Here is a 21,470-nt window from a genome sequence, read left to right as displayed (position 1 = left end):
TGCTCATCTGCATAAATTGTGTATACACAACTGGCTTTGAGACTGGGGTGAAAATCTTCTCTTTTTTTTTTTTTTTTTTTTTTTTTTTTTTTTTTTTTTCTCTCCATGTAACGTATAGAGATGCTCACTTTTTGCACTAATGTGTTCTTTCAGGAAGAACTGTACCACCACAAATGTAGGGGTGTTGGGTAAAAACAGCATCCATTACGCGATACGAGGATGAGTCCGAGGTATTCACGCGTACGTAATCAAGCTCTCAAACTAATTCGAGCAACGCATGAACCACAACGAAACAAAACACGGTTCATTTTCTTCACCTGCTTTTCTTTTTTTTTTTTTCTTTTTTTTCCCCCACAATGGTCCGAAGAACCCCCATAGTTACCAGCACCGAAGCGTGTGCCCATATTAATTCTCTCCCCCCGTCATTTGCTTCCAACTCTCCGACAACAATATACGATTTCCTCCAAGGGTATACACAACTCCACGCGATGAGCCATTAATCATCGCTCGCGTGATGAAACGCTACCCCTCCCTGTATACACACTACACCCCAAACGAAAGAAACAGAAGAAGACGTAAAATAAAAACTCTACAATTTCTCTCCGCCTTACCCCCCCCCCTCCCAAGGTCAAACTGTACCCCTCTATCGAGCGATTGCACCGAGATACGTGAGCTACGCATCATATCTCTGATGTCCATTGCGAGAATCACAAGTCGCGAGCGCGTACGCTTGACCTCATCCGACAAAGTTCGCGCATTGTGTTTTTCCATCAGTATACCCTCACGACATGATACAAGATTGTATACATATATTATAGTGCTGCAAGAAAAAGCCACTCGGCTATTATACCTATGGAGGTATAGGTTCGCGGGAAAGAGCACTCTCGGCGCGGCATCAAAGTCGAGAGTCCATGCCGCAACTTTAGACGGGGGGAGGGGCACCGCAATCTGCTGGCGGCCAAACTGACCGTTGGTGCTCCACCCCCCACCCTTTAGCCGCCCGTTTCTCTCGGGTTACGTGTATACGTGTACCGGATACCGGGCCCTATATATATATATACATACATACACTTGTGCACTGTACACGGGACAGCTCGGTCGACCGACGATATGCAACTCTCATCGTGTCACGCGACTCGACTCTCATACTATATGTATAGAACCCCCGCTCGTTGTATGAATGTCGAGATGTGGTTGAACGCTGACTTTGTATAAATATAGCTGGTGTAATAGATGCGGCTGAAAGACAATAATTATTATGCACCGTCATCTCCATTGGCGTTGGAAAAATTCTCCGGTTTTATGTTTGTGGTCAAGTTGCGAGTGAAATTTGTCTGAGTAAGTAAGACTGTAACCGAGACTAAGTAAATACGATTACTGTCGCAAATTTTTTTTTTTTTTTTTTTTCCTCTTCGATCCGTTGATGTACAGTTTGCACGATCGTTTGCTATTGTGATGCTTTTGGGAAAACTATATTTCACAATATGATTCGTTGCGAGTGAATATAAATTGGTAGGAAGAAAAGTTGACTGAACGCTTTAACAGAGATGAAAGATTTGTAAAATCTGTGCAATCAACCATCGATCATCGATGGTCAAGCGAGCTTGCACTCGCAGTCGTAGAGCTCGTAAAACATTTGCACTTGGGTAATAAATGAGACAACGAAATTTGATACCGATCGATCTCGAGCTCCCGCAACCACTAGCGACCGCGATTAATATTTCAACGCCCTTCCACTCGCTTTTGGCATCAATGATCGATTCAACGCTACGCCACGTTGTACCAACTTGGTACGAAGGGTTGAAAAAAGTCCTGCCATACATACATGTACCCACCTCGAACAATTTGTTGTTCATTTCTTTGCGAGAGTTTCTTGGATGTACCCTCTAATCTCGAATGGTCGTTTTTTTTTTTTGCACATATTTTACCGCCCCTTCCACGAGAGTGCAACGAGTTTTCACGTACACTTGCGTCTGTACTGTTGAAAAAGCTCATTTGATCCTCGTGGTAGAACATGAAAGTAATGTTTACTTAATCGTATTGAAAGTGAAAATATATTTTGTTGCTACTATAGAGTTGAATCGTCTCGATTCAAAAAATTGAAAAAGTGTTACGTGTAAATCGAAACTAAAAATCAGAGGACTGCATTTTCCACCATAAATCGAGTTTTGCTGGCGCCCTTTGGGAAGTCAAAGCCTCGATTGAAAATGGAAAAAGGCGTAAAAAAACAACAACAACAAATTTATTGTTAGCTGGTAAAAAAGTTTCCATGATCCCAGCAAAAAAGGAGGAAAATCGTAAGAATGAGCTCATAAACTTGATTCTCCATTACTTCCGCGTACATTGGGAGTAGACTGAGCTTTCACAGGATTTAAAGTACGCGCACGAATATTCTCACCCCCTACAGTTCCAAAAACATAGCGAGAAATTCACATGGTCTCTCGTCAGCAAAAAAAAAGCTTCACTCCTCTTACCTGCAAGCTCCCACGAAAGCTTCGTACATGCGTGCCCCCTTGATCAACATGTAAACGTGAAAAAAAAAAAAAAAAAAAAAAAGAAGAATAATAAGAACCACCCAGCGAGCCCTCTGCAAGTTTTTCCTCCCCCTCTACGGCGCATCGCTGCTACCCGGGAGGCCGCCGCAACACACACCCAAACGCACCAACACACGGCACAACGCCAGAGCGCGCGCGCGTGTTCCACTCCCCGCTCCCTCTCTGCATCGGGCGTCCTTCTCTCTCGCGACTTGGCATCAGTAGTATCAGCCGCCCCGGCAGTCAGTCACTCAGTCAGTCACTCGCGGCTGACCGTAGCACGCGGTCCTCCCCCCCTCGCCTGCCCGCTCTCTCGCTCTCTTTTTACCTCCGCGCGTACACGGTGCAGTCGTACGAGGTACAACTTGACCGTGATATTTCATGATTGCGGGGGTGTGGAAAGAGAGTGCGTGTGTGATACAATAATAATATCAATGATGATGATAATGATTGGAAAAGTGAGTTTTGGTGAACTGGGCCGCTGCGCCATTCGACGAGGTGGCTAAAACGATACCACCCTGCAGTGCATTCGGGAGATCAAGTGCAAGGTGTTGCCGATCCTCGTTGGATAAAAAAGCTTCTTTTTTTTTTTTTTTTTTTTTTTTTTTTCTTCAAGTTGACGTACAAAAATATTGGTGAAAGGGGGAAAAATTGAGTTTTTTGTGATCACTTTGCTGTTGTTGTTGTTCTTGTTGTTGTTGTTCTTGTTTTCGTCGTCGCCCAGTGCTTTGGATACCACGTACACGCGTCGTTCAAGATTCAAGCTCGCAAGTAAGTTCCATCAGTTGAGCTTTCACGAAGCGATTTTTTTTTTTTTTTTTTTTCCATCTCACCCAGCGAACGGTGACTAATACAAGTGGTTTTGCATAACAAAAATGCGGGGCGGAGTGTGTGCACAAGTTGCTCTTTGAAAATCATGGTCTGCTCATTTTTTTTTTTTTTTTCCTTTTTTGCGCGCGATGAATTGGATTGTTACGCGGCAACCGGTGATTAGGATGATTGTACCTACACGTCGACGCGACAAGGCGCGCGTTCTGTCTCTCTTTCGCTCTTTGAGTCTCTTTAGAGCTGGTCGGTGTTTGAACGACTCGTTTGGCTCGCCTGATTTTTCGGACGCAATGGTGTGTGCATGCGCGCACGGGTGACCGAACAGTCGATGAATACTCGCCCACGACGATATTTTTACGCAAAGTTTTTAGTTTTTCCGAACTAGGGGGAGGGGCCGTTTTTAATGGTGATGTGTGTCCGTGAAGCAAATCGACTGTCTGGGTGTTGTTTCGTTTCGTCTGTTTACCAACTTTTTCGTTTGTTCGTCGGTGACACGTGTTATACGAGTACCGAGTGCTTTTGTAGTGTCAATAAATATCGATTTGGTCGGTAATTATATTGACACTCGTTTCTATACGTTTTTGTTTTATTCGTGATTAAAATCTACAATTGGTGCATACGGATCTTGCTGCAAGTTTTTTTTGCTTTTTCCCTGGAAAAACAGTTTAAAGTGTTTCAAACTAATATAGGTACTTTTCCTCGACATGATAAGTGTACGTGTCGCCCATCTGTAAAAGTGCTATAAGATTCAACGTAAGCTAATGCGATGTATCAAATATTCAACTTCTTATTTTTATTTATACAGATTCTTTGAATTCTACATAACTTTGGCGATACTGAAGAATCTAATTAATTTTATCTGGATTTAGTGAAATGAAAGAAAATCATTTAAAGTATTTGAGTAAACAAATGTTAAAATGTAAATGAGTATTTTTTTTTTTTTTAATTTTCTTAGGCAATATTCTTAAAAACAATATGTAAAAAAAAAATAAATAAATAAAGGTAAAAATAACTAGTTGTAGCAAAAACTTTGTCATTTCAAACCTGTATTTAAAAAAAGAAAAAATTTGATTCGGGTGTTTATTTACAGACAAAAAAATTGCTAGTGGGTTGTCAGCTAACATTACGTCGATAAGATTAGATAGAGCGGTAATTTTAGTGTAAGGTTGCATTGAAGCTCATTACGTGTTGCATATACTGGGCTACGGGAATGTTGATGTTTAAATTCGGCAAACTAGAAAAGTTTCCTTGGATATTGAATAATATATCTTACGACTCAACAAAAAAAAACAAAAACAAAAAAAAATACAGATTCGTGCGTCAACGAAATTCATTACTGGTAATAAAAGTGTTGATTTTATGCAAAGTTCACACTTTGTAATTCATCAACAAGTGAATCATCTCGAAAATCTGCATTAGATTCGTCGCTTTTTATATGTGTTGGCAATTTTTAATTATTTTACTTTTTGGCTGCCTCATTTTCCTCATTGATAATAAACTAGGTATGAAAAACGACGCTGATGTCATCGATGTTAACGTGAAATTTGTGCCTAAAAGTCTTTTTGCTATAAAATGCTGGTATCTTATTTTTTCACCAGCTCATTTTTAAGTGATTAAATATTTTTATTTTTTTTATTTTCACGTATTCAAATTAATTAATTTTCTGTGTATAGACTTGGGTAAAATTACTTTATAAATTTTTATAGACTTAATAAAATTTTCTTCTAATTAAAGTGCATTCTGTTTGTTGAAGTTACTTTTTATTTATTACTAATTCCCAATGTAATATAAAGAAAAAAAATTTTTTGGCAGATAAACAAAATGCATTTGGAATACCAACTTTTATTGTGAAGCACTTGAAATCAAACGTTTGAATATATTTTTAAATACTTTGACTACTTTTATCTCTGATTGTTTGTTCTTTCAAATTGTAATGCATTGTTTTTTCAAAAAAAATTTTTTTTCGAGTACTATATAATGAGTACAATTTAAAAAAATTTTTTAGCGTGCTGAAAAAAAATGTTACACTTTTAGAAAAAAAAAATATTTTTTAAAAATTAAAAAAGTATCCATTTCCGAGGAACATAAAAAAATCCAATTTCATTGTTTTTTAATTTAACAAAGTTCTATTTGTGATAAAAATTAATTATTGAATAATAACATTTTGAACATTAAGCACACATTCGAGAAGAAAAAATCGGACAAAAAGCTATTTTTCCAGTCGAAAACGAATCAGGTGCAGAAGGTTGGAAAAAAGAGTATCCAACCACAAGTAAACGCGAATCTAGTCATTTGTAAAAAAAAAGTTTTATCTCAATCTTTTATTTTTTCAAACAAAAACTAATTAAAACTCGTGCCGCTCGGTTGTCCAGCAAAAAGCTCAAACGAACTCTGTCAACAGAAGTTGAGTTTAGCAAGCGCAAAAAAAAAATATTGAAATAACAACACGGAAAAATATTGTGAATGCGTCGTTTGCTAATATACAACTTTGAAAATAAATAACACCTGAAGCTCATTGCAGCTTTGAAAATATTTGATCGTAAACCTCTAAGACTTTGATGTTGAAATGAGTTAACATTTTCCAAGTCAAACACATGTAATAGTTATAATAGTTATACTCATATGCTTTTTCAAAGTTCATACAATCTATAATGATTTTTTTTTTCTGCCAGGCATAAAAAAGTAACGTTTTTGAGTTTCCAATTCGAAAATTGATTTTAATGCTATTTATGGTAGCTTTTGGAAGTCACTAACATTTCTAAAAAAATTATTAAAAAATAAAGGCATTTTTAGATCACTGTGATTGGTTATATTACAAAAATAGTACGATACAGATCCTTTAAAATTTATATGCACGTTTATAAAGGTGTATTCCTTTGACGCCAGTTTTTGGTACAAATGGTAAGATTTAGTCTTGCAATACGAGTAAAAACCTCCTTTTATCGGAAGCTTTTCCCATGTTACCCACGTCAAAACTTGAAGTACAAACGTCTTAAAAACAGCATAATTGGAAATTTCAATTTCGGTATGAAGAAAGTACGTTGTAGAGCATGTGCTTAAAGTTGAAACAAAACCGTAAAAAGCTCATTTTCTCAGCCGACTACTTACCTCAAGTACTTAGCTTTCTTTCTGTGTCCATTCCCCATCTATGCTCGAGAAATTATCTCCATATAAGAAAAATATAGAATACCATTAAAAAAACTCTATTCTCGTCTAGTCTATGTCATTAAAACGCATTTCAAAAGTACTTTTTTAACACAAAATGATGAAAATGTAATTGGACCAGTACCTCCAGTGCTACCACATTAAAAGTAAGCACAAAGCGTGACTACGTGCACTACAAGAAGGTGCTTGTCGAAAATTCTGTCACTGCGATAAATTTCCTCTCTTCCAACTCGGTGAGTGGTCATTCATATACTATGCCATCCAAAAAATCACGTGAAACGTACTTGACGCGAGACGTAACATAAATTTTGTTTGTATGCTTTTGTTTCACTACCCATTTTTGTTTTTGTTTTTTCGTTGCCTAATTTAAGGAGCACCCGTTTTGTACACCAACCATGTAAGAAGGATTGGCAAACGGTATAGTGAAAATAATGAAAGCTTCTTCGACCGCAAGAACAAGAAGGAAAACTGTTCAATTTTTCAATCGGATGCTCTGTCAATTGGCTCTTTTCCCTATTGCTTCTTGCATTACCACACGAACGAGATCCGCTTTTTTTGTTTTGTATTTTCTTCACTTCACGTCTCCCGTGACCTCAGCGTACAACGCGCAGTGGCATTACAATCCAAGGGAGCATCAACGACAACAACTCCCCCGAGCATTTTTCATTTTATTATTTCGCCTTCGGCCTTCCATCCACCATCAACGCGTTTATTTCCTTGTTGTGCACTCGGGCCGCGTTTTGAATACGAAGCAGAGAAATTTCTAGGCGCGCGCATTATTGTCCGGCTACGTGTGTGAACAAAGTGCACGAGGGTGTACGTACATGCATACACATGTGGGTATAAGGTGCTTACGTAGGTACGCGCAATTTAGAGATGACGAGAGGAGCACATCGAGGTGACCGTTGTTTTCTGTCGGAGAGAAGCGCGTCTGTTTGCTTGTGCATGCATATTATGGGTGATTGAATGAAAATGAAACTTTGACTGTACGACTTTTACGAGGGAACAGAAATGAATGAGTGCATGCTTTATTTCATGAATTTATTTTTCTGGATTTTGTATTCTTGGAGCTGGTAAAGCTTTTTCCTTTGACGAATCAATTTTACAGATTGATACAAAAATGAAGCTAAGTCTGAACATGTTTCGGTTACGCCATTTGGATGCACGATATGTTAAAATAGGTATTTAATGGTATACACCAGCAGCTACTTATTTCTGTCAAAAAGTAGAGCCTGTACACAACAATAAGCTTGAGTTCTGAAAAAACAAGAAATCACGTCAAATAGTAACAAATAATATACTGGAACAAAAAAAAAACAATTCATCACCATTTCAGCGCTGCGCGGTGAATCGCCCATCCGTCCTTCACAGCGTCAATGTGTTTCCTAATACCTGTTTTTTTTTTCCCTTCGCGAGTACTTCCTTCCCGTCACTTTCGGTAATAACCCAAATATTCACGGAAACGAGCATAGATCGCATCAATGTGTGTGTACACATATGTATGCACACGTATACACACCTGCGCATATATCGCGCGTGGTACTCGTTTCGATATCAATGGCGGTACATTATCAAGTATACATGTGACTTGGAGTCATCGTCGACGTTATTCGGATTTTCGCACCAGTCAGTTCCAGCCTGACGCCCCAAAATCCCATCACACTCAGAGTTGAGCACGGATACTTTTTCCAATTTTTTTTTTTTTTTTTTTTTTTTTTTGACACTTGCAATTTTGCTTAAATTGCCGTGCATTACTTGCCATAAACATTTTTTGAATCACCAGTAATCACCAGAGTACTTAACTTCAAGAAAAAGTATTGGAGAAAAAAAGTGGTGTTTAAATGTTTGCGGTTTTGAATACTACAAAACAAAATTTAACATCTATATATGCGTTGCTACTTATCTTCTTCAGGAAAAAAAGTGTTTGCAATATTGTGTTGAAAATAGTGATGAATAAAAAAATTTTTTCCATCACTACTTACAACGCATAGCTCATTGGATTAGAATTTGAAAGAAGAGACGATTTTGAAAAAAACTTTCAAAGTATTTGCAAAATTATTTAAATATTTGTAGTGAACTTCAATGTATAAAATGTGTTGCACTACATGATCTGCTAAAAATAAAAAATAAAAAAACCCCATTTTACATATATTTATTGTAAATTTTTTTTCTACTGTTAAAAGATAATGAAAATCTATAGAATCATTGTCTGAATTCACACACATGTAACATGATAAGCATGTAGTGCAATAATGTATCAAACTAGCGATTACACGCTCCTGTTTGAGAAAAAAAAAAAAAAAAAAAAAGGTTTTTTCTGCCTGTGCGGCTAAATGCGATTTCATCCCAATGATAATAAGTATACAATATGTGTGCGCAATTAAGACGATATCTTTTTTTACAAATACATTATCCGCAAGAGTACCGGACGGGCCTATACAGTTCCCTTCTCACGCACTGTTTATTACACTTGCCTGCCCATGAGGGATATCAATTTTTACGACATGACGCTTCAACGTATATTGATAAACGCACCATTTGTTACATCCTATCATGTCAACATGTGACTCTGTTTTAACGATTTCTCGAATACACATACACATACGTACTTACTATGCTTAATGTATGGATAAGCGAACGTTTGAGCAGCAACTTGAAACTCATCGAGATAAAACTAAGATAATTTTCTCGACTCCTTTGGTTTACAAATAGGAAAGAGCCCTATTCTAGAACAATGAGCGTGAAGTAGCCACTTTGCGCGCTAATGCGCGAAAAAACACTTCCGAGGGTCAAAAACAGTGTATACATGTCACAGTTACCTCTGCTTATGAAACTCACATCTGTACGTACTGAAATCATTATTTTAATCTCGCACTACGATTTCCCGAGAACACGATAAACATAGGCTATACTAAAAATGTACGCAGTTGCGTGATAATTAAAAAAAAAAAAAAAAAAAAAAAAATTCCATACCAGCTGAAGGCGATAAGGCGCAAACGACCTCTTCCAATAAAGTTCCGGTTGAACTTCCTATTTTTCTACAACTTGCTCCGTAAATACAAGCCACGCCGTGGCCGCGGCATTGTAATCATACAATTTTTCCTTGGCCATAGATTCCAGCACAAGCGCGATATATATGTAAACTCCAGAAATTAAAATCCACTCGGTGCCTCGAGGAGATGAGTGGCGACGGTGGGGAATCTGTAATTAAAAATTCTTCTCGTTTCACGTACCCTTATAATAATAGTAATAATAATAATAATAATAATAATAATAATAATAATAATAATAATAATAATAATAATAATAATAATAATAATAATAATAATAATAATAACAATAACAGCCATACTCGTGTATATATATATATATATATATATATATATATATATATGTGTGTGTGTGTGTGTGTGTGTGTGTGTGTGTGTGTGTGTGTGTGTGTGTGTGTGAAAAATCGTTCCGCGCCTTATTCATTGTACCAGCGTCGTCGTTGTTTGCGAACAATAGGCGTAATTTGTTTCCCACGAGTTTGCACGCCGAGAGGAGAGAAAGCGCGCCACCCGATGATATATAATTGAAAAAGCCGGGAGTGACGCTCATCTGTATTCTTTCTCGGGTTCGCGGCAAATTAGACGTGGGTTTTATTTTTCTTCTTGAATTATGGCCAACCAATGCGGAAACCCGGTCTTTAGATTTTTCGCTCCGGGTCAATGGTGATTTTTGCGTGCGTCGTTTTGCACGTGGGTGTCACAAGTGTGTAGGAAAAAAAAAAAAAAAAAAAAAATACCTCGTTGTTTATTTACCGGAGGGAGAAGGAGTCGAAGGGATAATTTTGGGTCGCACGCGCGTGAGCAGGTTTATTAAATTCTTGCGGTCGTCGCGACTTCTCTCATTTTTACTGCGGCGCGCGGGCACGGTATTTTCAGAGACGTCAGGGCAAACTTAAATAGACCAATTAAACGACTCGAATAACTTTGGATTTCGCAATGCACTCTCTCTCTCTCTCTCTCCCTCTTCAACGTCATTAAAACGTTTCCCGTGGACCCTTGGTTTGCTTGAAATTGGACAAACGAGTGGCTGCCTTTTTCATGGTCTTTGTTGAATAAATGTGTCAACTACTTATGGAGGAGAAAAATTTGTTGTAAACATATATTTTTTTTTTTTTTCTTATTGGACGAATAAAAATACAAAAATTGCCGTTCGTTTGAAAAGATTAATATTTCTCAGGATGTGCTGTAGGTGACCAAACAGAAGTACATCTAGCGGATGTCTTTTTTCCACAGCTTATGTTTGTTATTTCAGTAAATTTAAATTCACTCTATTATTTGTTGAAGTTTTGAGTAATAATTATCTAGAGGGAGCTTGTAAATTTGTTGATTCAAAATTTTGTATTAAAATTTCAATTACCTTTTTTACATTTTTTTTTTTTTCTTTTGATACCCCGGTGCTAGAGAATCAAGGATACGAAATCAACGGCCAACACAGCCAAATAATTCTCAGTTTATTGTATGTAGGTAGTTTTGAGTTTATTATTTTCAAATATGGGAAAAAAGTAAAAAAAATTTGACGTAATTTTTCCAAACTTAGTTATGCAATCACATTCGAACAATTTTTTACTTATAAATATATTTACTGTCCTATTCTTCCGAACTGAGCTCCGCAAAAGTTTATTTTTCCCCCTCGTTGGTCTCGCATCAGACTATCGAACGTACTTTTCTCCCTTCAACCTCCCCGAAATGTCCGAGGAAGCATTTCACACTCTTTATTTATCTGAGAGAGGTGTCTCTTATTTTAGATCCCGAATGAAATATAACAGCACTCGCTACTTCGAATATACGTAAAAGTTTTCCGTGTATCTCTCGCCTCGTGGATGAAAAATGTGTTATTTATTCAAAATCATGCTAATAATACGTGCGCAGGAATATCTCGATACTCGCACTTGATATTTTTATCAATGAAAAAAGTGCGGCTGTGGTTTTTTTACAAAATGTCGATAAATTAATAAAAGTGCGTTAAATATAATTGTTCGAAAATACATTGAAAAAAAATTCCAACTATAAGACCGACCAATTACATTTATTTACTCTTTGCATGATTGTTAATGGAAAAAGAATGAATAAATAAATAAACTTTGTACAAAAATTGTTTCATTTTTTCACGCAGTTTCAACTGAAACTCAAAAAAACTAAATGAAAAACGAAATGTTTGAAAAAAAGATGAAAAATAGAACATCACACAATAAAAATGCACAGGTATATTATACACTGTCATAACGATGAGTAAAAATCTCTTACTGATAAACTCGTTTAACGCGAGACAATAAAACCTCTCTTGGAAAAAATAAACAATATTATCAATACAAAGATTTTGCTCGCAGTATTGCCAACAATAGTCTGACGGTAAGTCTGGAACTCTCACGCAATGCATTTACAAAACAAATACCTGCTCTCTCGACATCATAATAACAACAACAAAATAAGCGCTCTGCCTCCGTTTAATAACCTCATTTCTACACAGCCATTAAAATCCAACCTTCGACAATCATCGTTCCAGAAGTTCATAAAACCCCTTCTACCTCTCTTTTACGTAAAACTAATTTTTTTTTTTCTTTACGATATTTTGCTTTTAATTCACCGCAGACCCCAAGTGGCTGACGTATAAATATGAGCCGCTTGCCGACTTTTTTTTATAAAATTCAGATAGACGTGCGCAGAACGTGACAAAAAGAGCGAATTGTAATAGACTTGAGAAAATAATTTCGGCAGAGAATGGCGAGCTTGGTGTCTGTTTCTCTTTTGATGCATGAAAATATATTACCGATTGTTTCTTTTTTTTTTTTTTTTTTTTTTTTTCGTTTTTTAAAGTATTTCGTTTTTTCACTAGTGTATCCTTAAATTATAAAACTTAGTAGTGATTAACATTGTTTGTATAAAAACTTAATTTTTGAAGTAATAAAAATAAATCTAGTAAAGTTCATATTTTCCACAAAATTGCATTCGCAATTACGATAAAAATCAAATATAATCATACATTTTTATTACGATGAAAAAAAAAAAATTTTTTTTAAATTGTTCTTATTCCTTCGTTGCCGTAACATTTTTAAACGACATCCGAGGTAAATTGAATATTTTGCATGGCGTTGTGTACTGACCAAATCCGTCTGTACAATAACAGTCATCTAGTGGTGCGGTACATTTACATGGATCTACATCTTTTTATCCGTCACTGCAAGAATATTGATATTATAAACACGCTTGGATTTAATTTTTTTTTCACAGACTACGCACAAAGGTCTTTTTGATGCAATAAAATGGACATAATAATTTTATGATTTAACAGCATAAAATTGAGAAATTTTTAATTAAGAAAATAAATAATTAGTTTTTGCGGTTTCATAAAATTTTTTAATTAATTAACTCAGTTAAAACACTTTAACACTTTGTATAAACTTAGTACAAAATTCTAATAAAAAAAATTAATCAAGTCAAAGCTTTTTAATCAATACTTCCACAGTATATAAATAAACACAAAGCTAATATCTGCGTGTCTGCTTGCTTCTCATCAGACTCATTGAGAAAACAATGCACTCTCCTTTTCTTTGTAAGCTATCCCTTATTTTCGTCCTTTCAAAACAAAAAATCATGACCCTAGTAAAACGTGAAGGTCACAGTTTGTTTAGTCCTTTTATTACGACACAATACGTATCTTGATGTACTGAAACACCTTTGATGCTTATAAACATTTTTTTTGGTACGATAATTTATTAAAAATTCTAGAAAATTTTTTTTTATCAGTTTTTTTTTCTTTTTCACCAACACTATTTTTAATATCAAATTTATTCTGCTATTTTATTTAAATTCATTTTTTTACGAATTTAACTTTTGACAAATTAGTTTCTTTTATAACAGAGTTTTTTTACAAATCTCCACTTACGTTACATCAAAAATAAAAACTAAAAAATAATTTGTTTTGCTTAAAATAAAGAATATGTGTCATTTCAAAACAGCGATGAAGTAAAAAAAAAAAAAAAATTGTTTATAGAAATATGAAGTAAATCATCATATCACATTATAAGTCATAAATATGTCAATCATGAGATGCTTTCATTATAAAATTTTTTCATTGATAATAATTCGCATTTAATAATTGTGCGCTCAATAACTATGCACGATCGTTCGGATTATCGACACTTAAATTCTTATTGTTATTATTTAACGAATCGAAAGAGACGTTCAATCAAACGCATACATTAAAATATTGAGAGAATCACTGTATCGAACAAATTCTTTTTATTTTAATATTCATATTATTAACTTTGTTCCGTAAAATCAAACTGAACCTTATTCATTCCTGTCAATATTTAACGATTTATTTTAAAGCTACGTAATCGAATAAATTTACCGTGACAATAATTAGGTACCAAACATATTTCACCCAGTTGTACCAAAACAATGAGTAATGTTAATATGAATAAAAAATGTTCAGCAAAGCCAATTTTTTAAATAATAATTCAGCTATTAACATGAGGATATCGAGGTTATATCAATGATTCGCATTAAACTTGCACAACTTCTTTATTGATCATGTGCAGCTATATTCATTGCCATATTGATTTTACCTTCTCTATCGCGCAAATATATGTTTACTTGATGTAACTGCATGTAGAGGACTATCACTGTAGTTTATCTGGCCACTTACGTCCGTTCGATAATCAAATAGCGTCGAATAAAAATAATTTCTTCTTAGGTATACATGTTTTCTCTGTGAAAATAATATACGAGCCTAGTATGTTTTTTTTTTAATTTCTATTTTTATACAGTTAACAAATTAAAAAAAAAAAAAAAAAAGTGGACGGAGATGAGGAAAAGATTTTTCAATGTTTTGTCCCATCAAAAGAAACGAAAAAAAAAAAAAAAAAAAAAAAAAAGTTGCAAACTGTATTTAGCTACCCGGCTTGCTGATTTCGATGACTGATACGATAAAATTAAATCCCCGAGGTTTAGATCAGTTTGCGTCTGCCGACTATTTATGAAGCGAATAAAATCTCGCAAGGCGCTCGTTGGTTACGCCAGAGTGTCTCCTTCTCTCCCTCTGGCTTTGATGATATTTAAATATAAAAGATCTCCGCACGCAGTGACTCACTTATTTTCCTGTCGACGAAATTAAAAGACGCGGGCAAATAAATTTTATGAAAAAATACAAGATAAAAGTCGAAAGTTCTCGGGGGTACAAAGTTGAGTCGGTTTTGGAACGGTGTGTAAACATCGAGTCGACATGTCAATGCTGTGCGATTTTTTTAAAAATCTTACGAAGCGTTTGTATTTTTATTTTTTATTTTTGGATGATGCTCTGAAAGTTGATAAAATTCTATAAATTATTTTTATTTGACATGATAAAGCACAGGATTACATAATTTTTTTTCTCTCAAACAGAATTAGAGATGTATATGATATACTCTATTGTAATTATAAAAATAAATGCATAAAAGAGCCCCCATGAATCAAGAAAGAAATCAAGCAATTTATATCAAGAAACGCCATTCCTACGCGTGCGAATGAAAATCCTCGTAAGAACAACAATTTATCTCATTCTGGAAGAAGAAGGAAAAGAAAAAAAAAAAAAAAAAAAAAAACCCTAAAGTAGACCCAAATCCTCACACGGGCGCACTACTACAATATCTCGAAATCTGATCCTCACAAATCAGGCGTCCTTTTATGGGGCACAGGACTCGCTTTTCCGGAAGAAAGGAGACAGCCACGTCGTAAAAATCACGGCTACACAATGGTCCCTTCGCTACGCTATTGCGCTGGAAAAATCGTGGACTATGGAGCCACCAAGGATATCATGGACACTCATCAACAGCTTAGGATTAATAGAAAGACCTTTTTCCGGGATTTACCGTTGATATTATGCTGATAGCACTTGTGATTATGTGTCTCAGTTGACAAGGAGAGAAAAACGATGCACAGCTGAATTTTTCGTGGGATATTTTATTTTTGCTTTTGAAATCTCAATTTTTTCAAGTAAAATCAGGCGAAAAATGTAAATATAAATAATATATAAATTGTCTGGTGCAATGTGAAATCGAATAGCGACATGATGTGTGCGAATTTCGAGATTAATGCAGCTTGATGACTTTATCTTATTGTGATGTGACAAAGGATGCGTCGTGTCACTATCATTTTTTACACAAAAATAACTACACATGTTTGACCAAGTGTAACTTTTTTTCTTTACTACTGTCAACAATCACACCTTTTTCAATAATAACTGTAAATAAAATTATCAAACGAAATTTTCAGTGTAAACAGTTATTAAGGATATCGGTCATTCTTGTTGTCTCGGAAACACGGACTCGTTATCAAGCAGTAAACAGGTTCGATTAAAATGTTTTTTCACGAACGCGAGTTTACTGCCTGCACCCACTCTATGTGTGTACTTGCAACGCTAATCCTCGTCAAGTGCCAGAATTATCAGAGTGAGAAACTCTCGTTGACATTAAAAGTAACCCGTGTAATAGTATTAACAATTATTGTGCTCCATTGAGGTTAAATAAAAGTAATAAATTATTATATTTCGTTGGTCTTGAATTTACGATACTTTCCCTTTCGAATAATAATTTTCGTTTAGTTTTTTTTCTTTTTTTTAAAAAATATTGAAGTAAAAAAAAACAAAAACAAATCATTCACTTCTGCGAACCGAAGTAATCCTATTGCGAAAATTCTCCTGCATCCCGTATCGCGAAATCCACCCTGAACACCTTTGATTAATCCAAAAGCATCGATTTTCCTGGTGGGGCCATAAATTTCCAGCTGCATTGTTTTTTTCAACACAAAAAAAGGATCATCCGTTTCAATATTTCATGCCCAAAGATCGTCCACATTACGCACAGCGACAGCAATGAATCTGTCTCTCACACGCGCGTGGCGATTACTCCCGGCTCTGGAAAAAGAAAAAAAAAAAAAAAAAAAAAAAATACGTCGACCGCATTTCTTCATGAGTCATACTGCGAAAACGCAACGCTCTCACTGTCGTTGATAAGGCTTTATCATAATTTCCGTGGATCTCGCTGCGAATGCTGTAATAGAGGAATTCCTTTCGAAAGAATATAAGTACTGGAATTTCGACGTGCAATGTAACGAAAAATGTAATGACGTATGTGAGCACAAAGAAAAATGCAAAGAAAAGTTCAAATTTTTATCGACCCTTGCATAATTTCTCAATGTATTTTTGATATCATAAAAAGTGGTAATTTTGTATTTTAATCTTTCATTTGCAAACTGCATTCAAATGGAAAAAATTTTATTAATTTTTTTCAGTGTATCAAGAGTAGTGTGACTAGATTTTTTATAGTATCCTTGAAGATAAAATATCTACGGCCGTCTTGTACTTGAATTTTTAAACCGACAACGAAAATTAATAATTCAATAAATCACAAAATAAACAGATAATATCTTCGGGAATAATTCACATTGTTTCTAATACTAGCCCCAAAGTTTCGGACTTTGTAATTTTTCTCCCAATCAGTCTGGGTCTTCAACAGTAAGCCAGAGAAGATCACCCTGAGGTATCCAGGCAGTCACAATTGCTGTTAACTGCAGTCAAAAAAGAGTTAACTTAAGAAGCTCACCGGTCTTTTTTAGGGCCATCGGACGTCGAACTACCTTGCCAACAAATGTATTAAAATTAACAAAGTTGACTGAAAATAGCCTTTAGGGGTCATAAAAGTCGTAAGCATACCAATAGTCGCAAAAGGGTATATTGGAAAGAAAACCTCAAATGTATCTAATGAATACAATTTGAGGCGTCAAGAAACTGACGCAGAAAATTTATCGAGATTGAAACAGCAGCGTCAAAATCGTCAACTTAAGAGTCCATTACGTGAGAGATCAGCTTTTCATTGTACCCTCACAGCAATCTCTGAAATCTTTAAAGATCCTACTTCAGATTTTTTAATGAGTAGAAAATGTATTTGTGTTTTTGTGGCAATAAAGATGTTGGGTTTAAGGTCCAGGACTTTGTTGCTCTGGTAATAAAATTGTGAGATATGAGAAAAAACAATTTTTTTTTTTAATATAAATTTTTTGGGGGTTTTAAATCTTAACAGCTTTAAAAAATAGCCCTTTTCGTGAATTACACAGAAGAAACCAAATCAACAACTTCTTATAGCCATCGATTATTTTATGGCATAAAGAACGCACGGTACTTTTCAGCATAATTATTTTTTTGAATTTGTACACCTTATTATTTGACCAAATAAACTATATGGATTCCGAAAAAATATGTTTTTAATAAGAAGATTTTTGTTCTGAGATGTATCGGGAATATGTGTAAAATTTTCTAACTAAAAATGTTTCACATTACGTGTCAACACACTACGGTGTTTTATTTAGTAAGTCTCGGGCGAAGCCGAGACGGGGGGCTGCTAGTTTCTAATATTTATTCACAACAGCGTGTACAGTAACTTACCAAAATGATAGTTGAAAATATCGGTTCTATTTGAATTTTTTATTTTAAAATAATCGAACAAACCATTTTAAAATCTCATTATAATCAACTTCATACGATACAAGTAACATCTTATATCCACATCTCATAGATGACAAAAATCTTAATAATTTAATTTATTTGTAGTAGTTTTTTCTAAAACTTTTCACTTTTTAGCAAACAACGGTATCATGCAAGATTGATTGTCGAATTTTTTGACATTTTTACGGCTGTTCTGGCGTATACGTATGCTATAGCGAGTTGCGTGAAAAATGCGCCACACGGCGTTGTTAGTGTCTCTTTTTCCGGGAGAACCTGCAGGTTTTGTTTTTGTCTCCTTTTTTTTGACGTTCAGTTGTTTTTAGTTTTTTCATCTATTTCTTCGGAATTTTTACATTTCTTCATCCACCTTTGTCATTTTTTAGAATACTCGATGAAATCGACGATTGGTATTTTTAACAAACTGGACAAACATATTCCACCGTAAGTCATAATATTTTATTTTAAAACTCAGTAAACAATAATTTATATGAAGGCTTTTTCATTAATTCATACAAAACAACAAATCATAAATACTAACATCGTCATTATTACCTCTTATTCTTCAAATCAATTCATATTTATATCGGAATCTTATCTCTATTTGAAATAATTATAAATCAATCAACATTGACCGCGTATCGGTGTACATTCGAGAGATATTGTTTTTGACCCAGATTTTACTTTGGAACAGTGCTTTAAAATATTATGTTCCAAAATAGGAACTCGATTTTTAATCCAGGAGGAACTTTTGCCTCTGAGATTTTGGCAAGGGTTTGAAAAAAAATGTTGTTTTTTTTCCATGACTAAATTAAAAATGGTGTATTATAATATAATAGATATTGCTTTGGTCATCCTAAATTAATATTTTTAATAAAATAAATTTTTAAGAATTAATCAGCTACATCGACTGTTCCCGTACTCGTACTTGAACTACAATCTCGCGAAAAACTCTTATTTCAAATCAACTCGACAGTTCCGTAAGCCAAAGATTCAATATCACGTAAATTTCGATATCCCTAAGCTCACCTCTGCTAATGATAAAAACGATGCCAAGAAAAACCCCGCAAGTTGATACGAAATCCCCGTGGATCCAGAAATATCCGTGAATCTCGATAACCCATTGGCAGCCCTAAATCTCGGAGCCAAGAGCTGAGCGAAAAATAATAACAAAAGATCGGAGCACAAGGTGCGAGAAAGAGAAAATGATAACAACAACGTCACCTCCTCGCTATAAATATAACCGAATCTCCTATGTACACGTATGTACGTATGTGCAGATATGTGAATGTGTGTACACGGGTGGATATACCTGCGGGAAAAAGAGGCAGGCGAGCGAGGAAAAATCAATTCGCTGCGACTGGTGTACCTACTTTTTTGGTATAGAATGTACAATAATACTCTTTCCTTGGTGCCAATACGGATGCGACGGAGCGAGATGCCCTCACACTTTTCGTCAATACTCGCATCGTAAAAAGTCCTGAAATTCGATACCACGACGCGGCAAGGAGTTCGTAAACTAAGCGTGTGACTCGGTCAAACTTTTTTTTTTATTTTGGTGTATGTTCCATCAGTGTATTATAAAAATTTTGGTTTTACATTGCCAAGACCCAAGAAATCAGTGGTATGATAATGGATTACTCATACCGATAAAATTTCTCACTCTTCACTATTTTTTAATTTCTCACCTGACATTATCATTTGACGATGATAATCTCACGTTCTACTTACCGATGCCTCGATTAACTATGATCTTGCATACTTTCCGAATTAATCGCGTGAAAAATGTAAAATCTACCAAAAGATTTCTTTTTTCGATGTATCACGTCAGACAAAAGAAACTGCTCGGTTGGGATTCTATTTTTCCGACTTGTCCCGCTGTTGGCACGATACTCGGGACGTATACGTGTCCCTTTCCTTTAATCTCTTTTTTTATTGAAATTTTTTTTCCATCTCTAAGAATCGTTCTGTTTATGAATCCTGCTTGCCAAATTGTTTTTCTTAATTTCTTTTGGTTCCATTGGTCATGTGGGGAAATATTGTTTGGTAAAAATGTCCTTTGATGCTATTTTTGGTATGAAACTTTTTCCTGTGTAAAACTACGTTTATTTATCGAATAGAAGGGATGGTACTTTGAAAAAAAAGTTTTTTCCTCGCATCTCGCCTATAATAATTTCTTTCTTATCCCTCATTGGATAATGGAGGGTCTTTTTCCTGTCCTATTGCTTTTGAAATTTCCAGTTTGTCCTGCATAGCCAGGTTTTTCTACCAATATCTGTAGCTCTCATTTTCACGTAGCTGTTTCAGAGCTATTTTTTTTAACCTTCAAAGTTTCGGGTGTTATTACACAAAATTTCCAAAAATTATAGAAATACAGCTACTGTATGTTCTCTGTATTTTTGTCCTTAATCCGTGAAAAAGTTACAACGAGTATAACGTGTACTAGTGCCGTAGTAACTGTTTTTCTTGCTAATGAATTTAGCAAAAAGAAACAAGATAATCTAAAAAGTGAAGCAAAAATAAACGTACTTGTTTCCAGTGATAATAAAATTGATGGGCCTTTTCTCAAACATTTCCATGCGTGCACAAATTAACTGTTAGCTCTTGATCGACGACATTGAAAAAAAAAGAGAAAAAAAAGAAAAGAAAAAAGAATATAAAATCGTCGCGACGTATATACCTACCACGTTTCGTATCGTTCCGGAATAATATTGTTTTTGTTTTGAAACGAGTTCCAAGTCTTTATGATATTTTGAAAAGTATCACTCACTTTTATAACTGACGCGCGTGCGAGGATATGTTTTTCTTGTCAAATGGCCGTTGTTCGAATCAACCGAGCGAAGGTTGATCATTGAGATTCCGAATCGTTTTTCGGTTTGCATTGAAGTGTTCTTTATAAATATAGTTATTAAAATACACCGTTGCGACATGTTTTACGTTTTAAAAGATCAAAAACATAAATAATATAAACAAAGCGTCTGTGAGTCTGTTTGTGAATATATAGGTATGACCTAAATTTTGTAACTTTTATTATGAGCAAGGTAGGGAGAAACAGTTTTGAAAAATTTCAGCAGTGGACAATGTGCTTGATTTTCGGAATAATATTTCTCATATGATACAAGAGTACAAAAATCAATTTTTCATAAATTTCAACAAAAAGTTTTCCACAAAAATTCTACTTTTACTAGAAATTTAATTTGAATTACTTGATGGTTAAATACTGAAAGAGTTTAATTTTAACGACTTCCTTATCAAAAAAGTAACATTAAATCCATACTGTATAGTCATTTAAAAGGTACATTATAAGAAAGGAATTAATGAATGAAATAATTCTTATTTATTGATTATGTAGTCTAATAGTTACTCAGTGTGTATATGACTGCCATGCCTTGACCTATGACTATAACATGTAAGCAC

The 21,470-nt window shown here is 34.9% G+C and overlaps 1 protein-coding gene across 1 annotated transcript in view; it reads left to right on the top strand.

The window, feature by feature from the left end:
* Nucleotides 1-21,470, top strand: part of LOC106638513 (uncharacterized) — a 111,858-nt gene that overhangs the window by 6,407 nt on the left and 83,981 nt on the right. The window contains exon 2 of the mRNA XM_089590469.1: nt 3,191-3,305. Coding sequence (XP_089446595.1) covers nt 3,191-3,305 — 115 coding nt within the window. The remainder of the gene's footprint in view (nt 1-3,190; nt 3,306-21,470) is intronic.

Source organism: Copidosoma floridanum, unplaced genomic scaffold, assembly GCF_036245765.1.
Source record: "Copidosoma floridanum isolate Cflo_tuat_1 unplaced genomic scaffold, Cflo_Japanese_pri ptg000012l, whole genome shotgun sequence".
In the NCBI taxonomy this organism is placed as follows: domain Eukaryota; kingdom Metazoa; phylum Arthropoda; class Insecta; order Hymenoptera; family Encyrtidae; genus Copidosoma; species Copidosoma floridanum.
The sequence above is the reverse complement of the archived record's forward strand: the minus strand, read 5'-3'. Positions and strand labels throughout refer to the sequence as shown.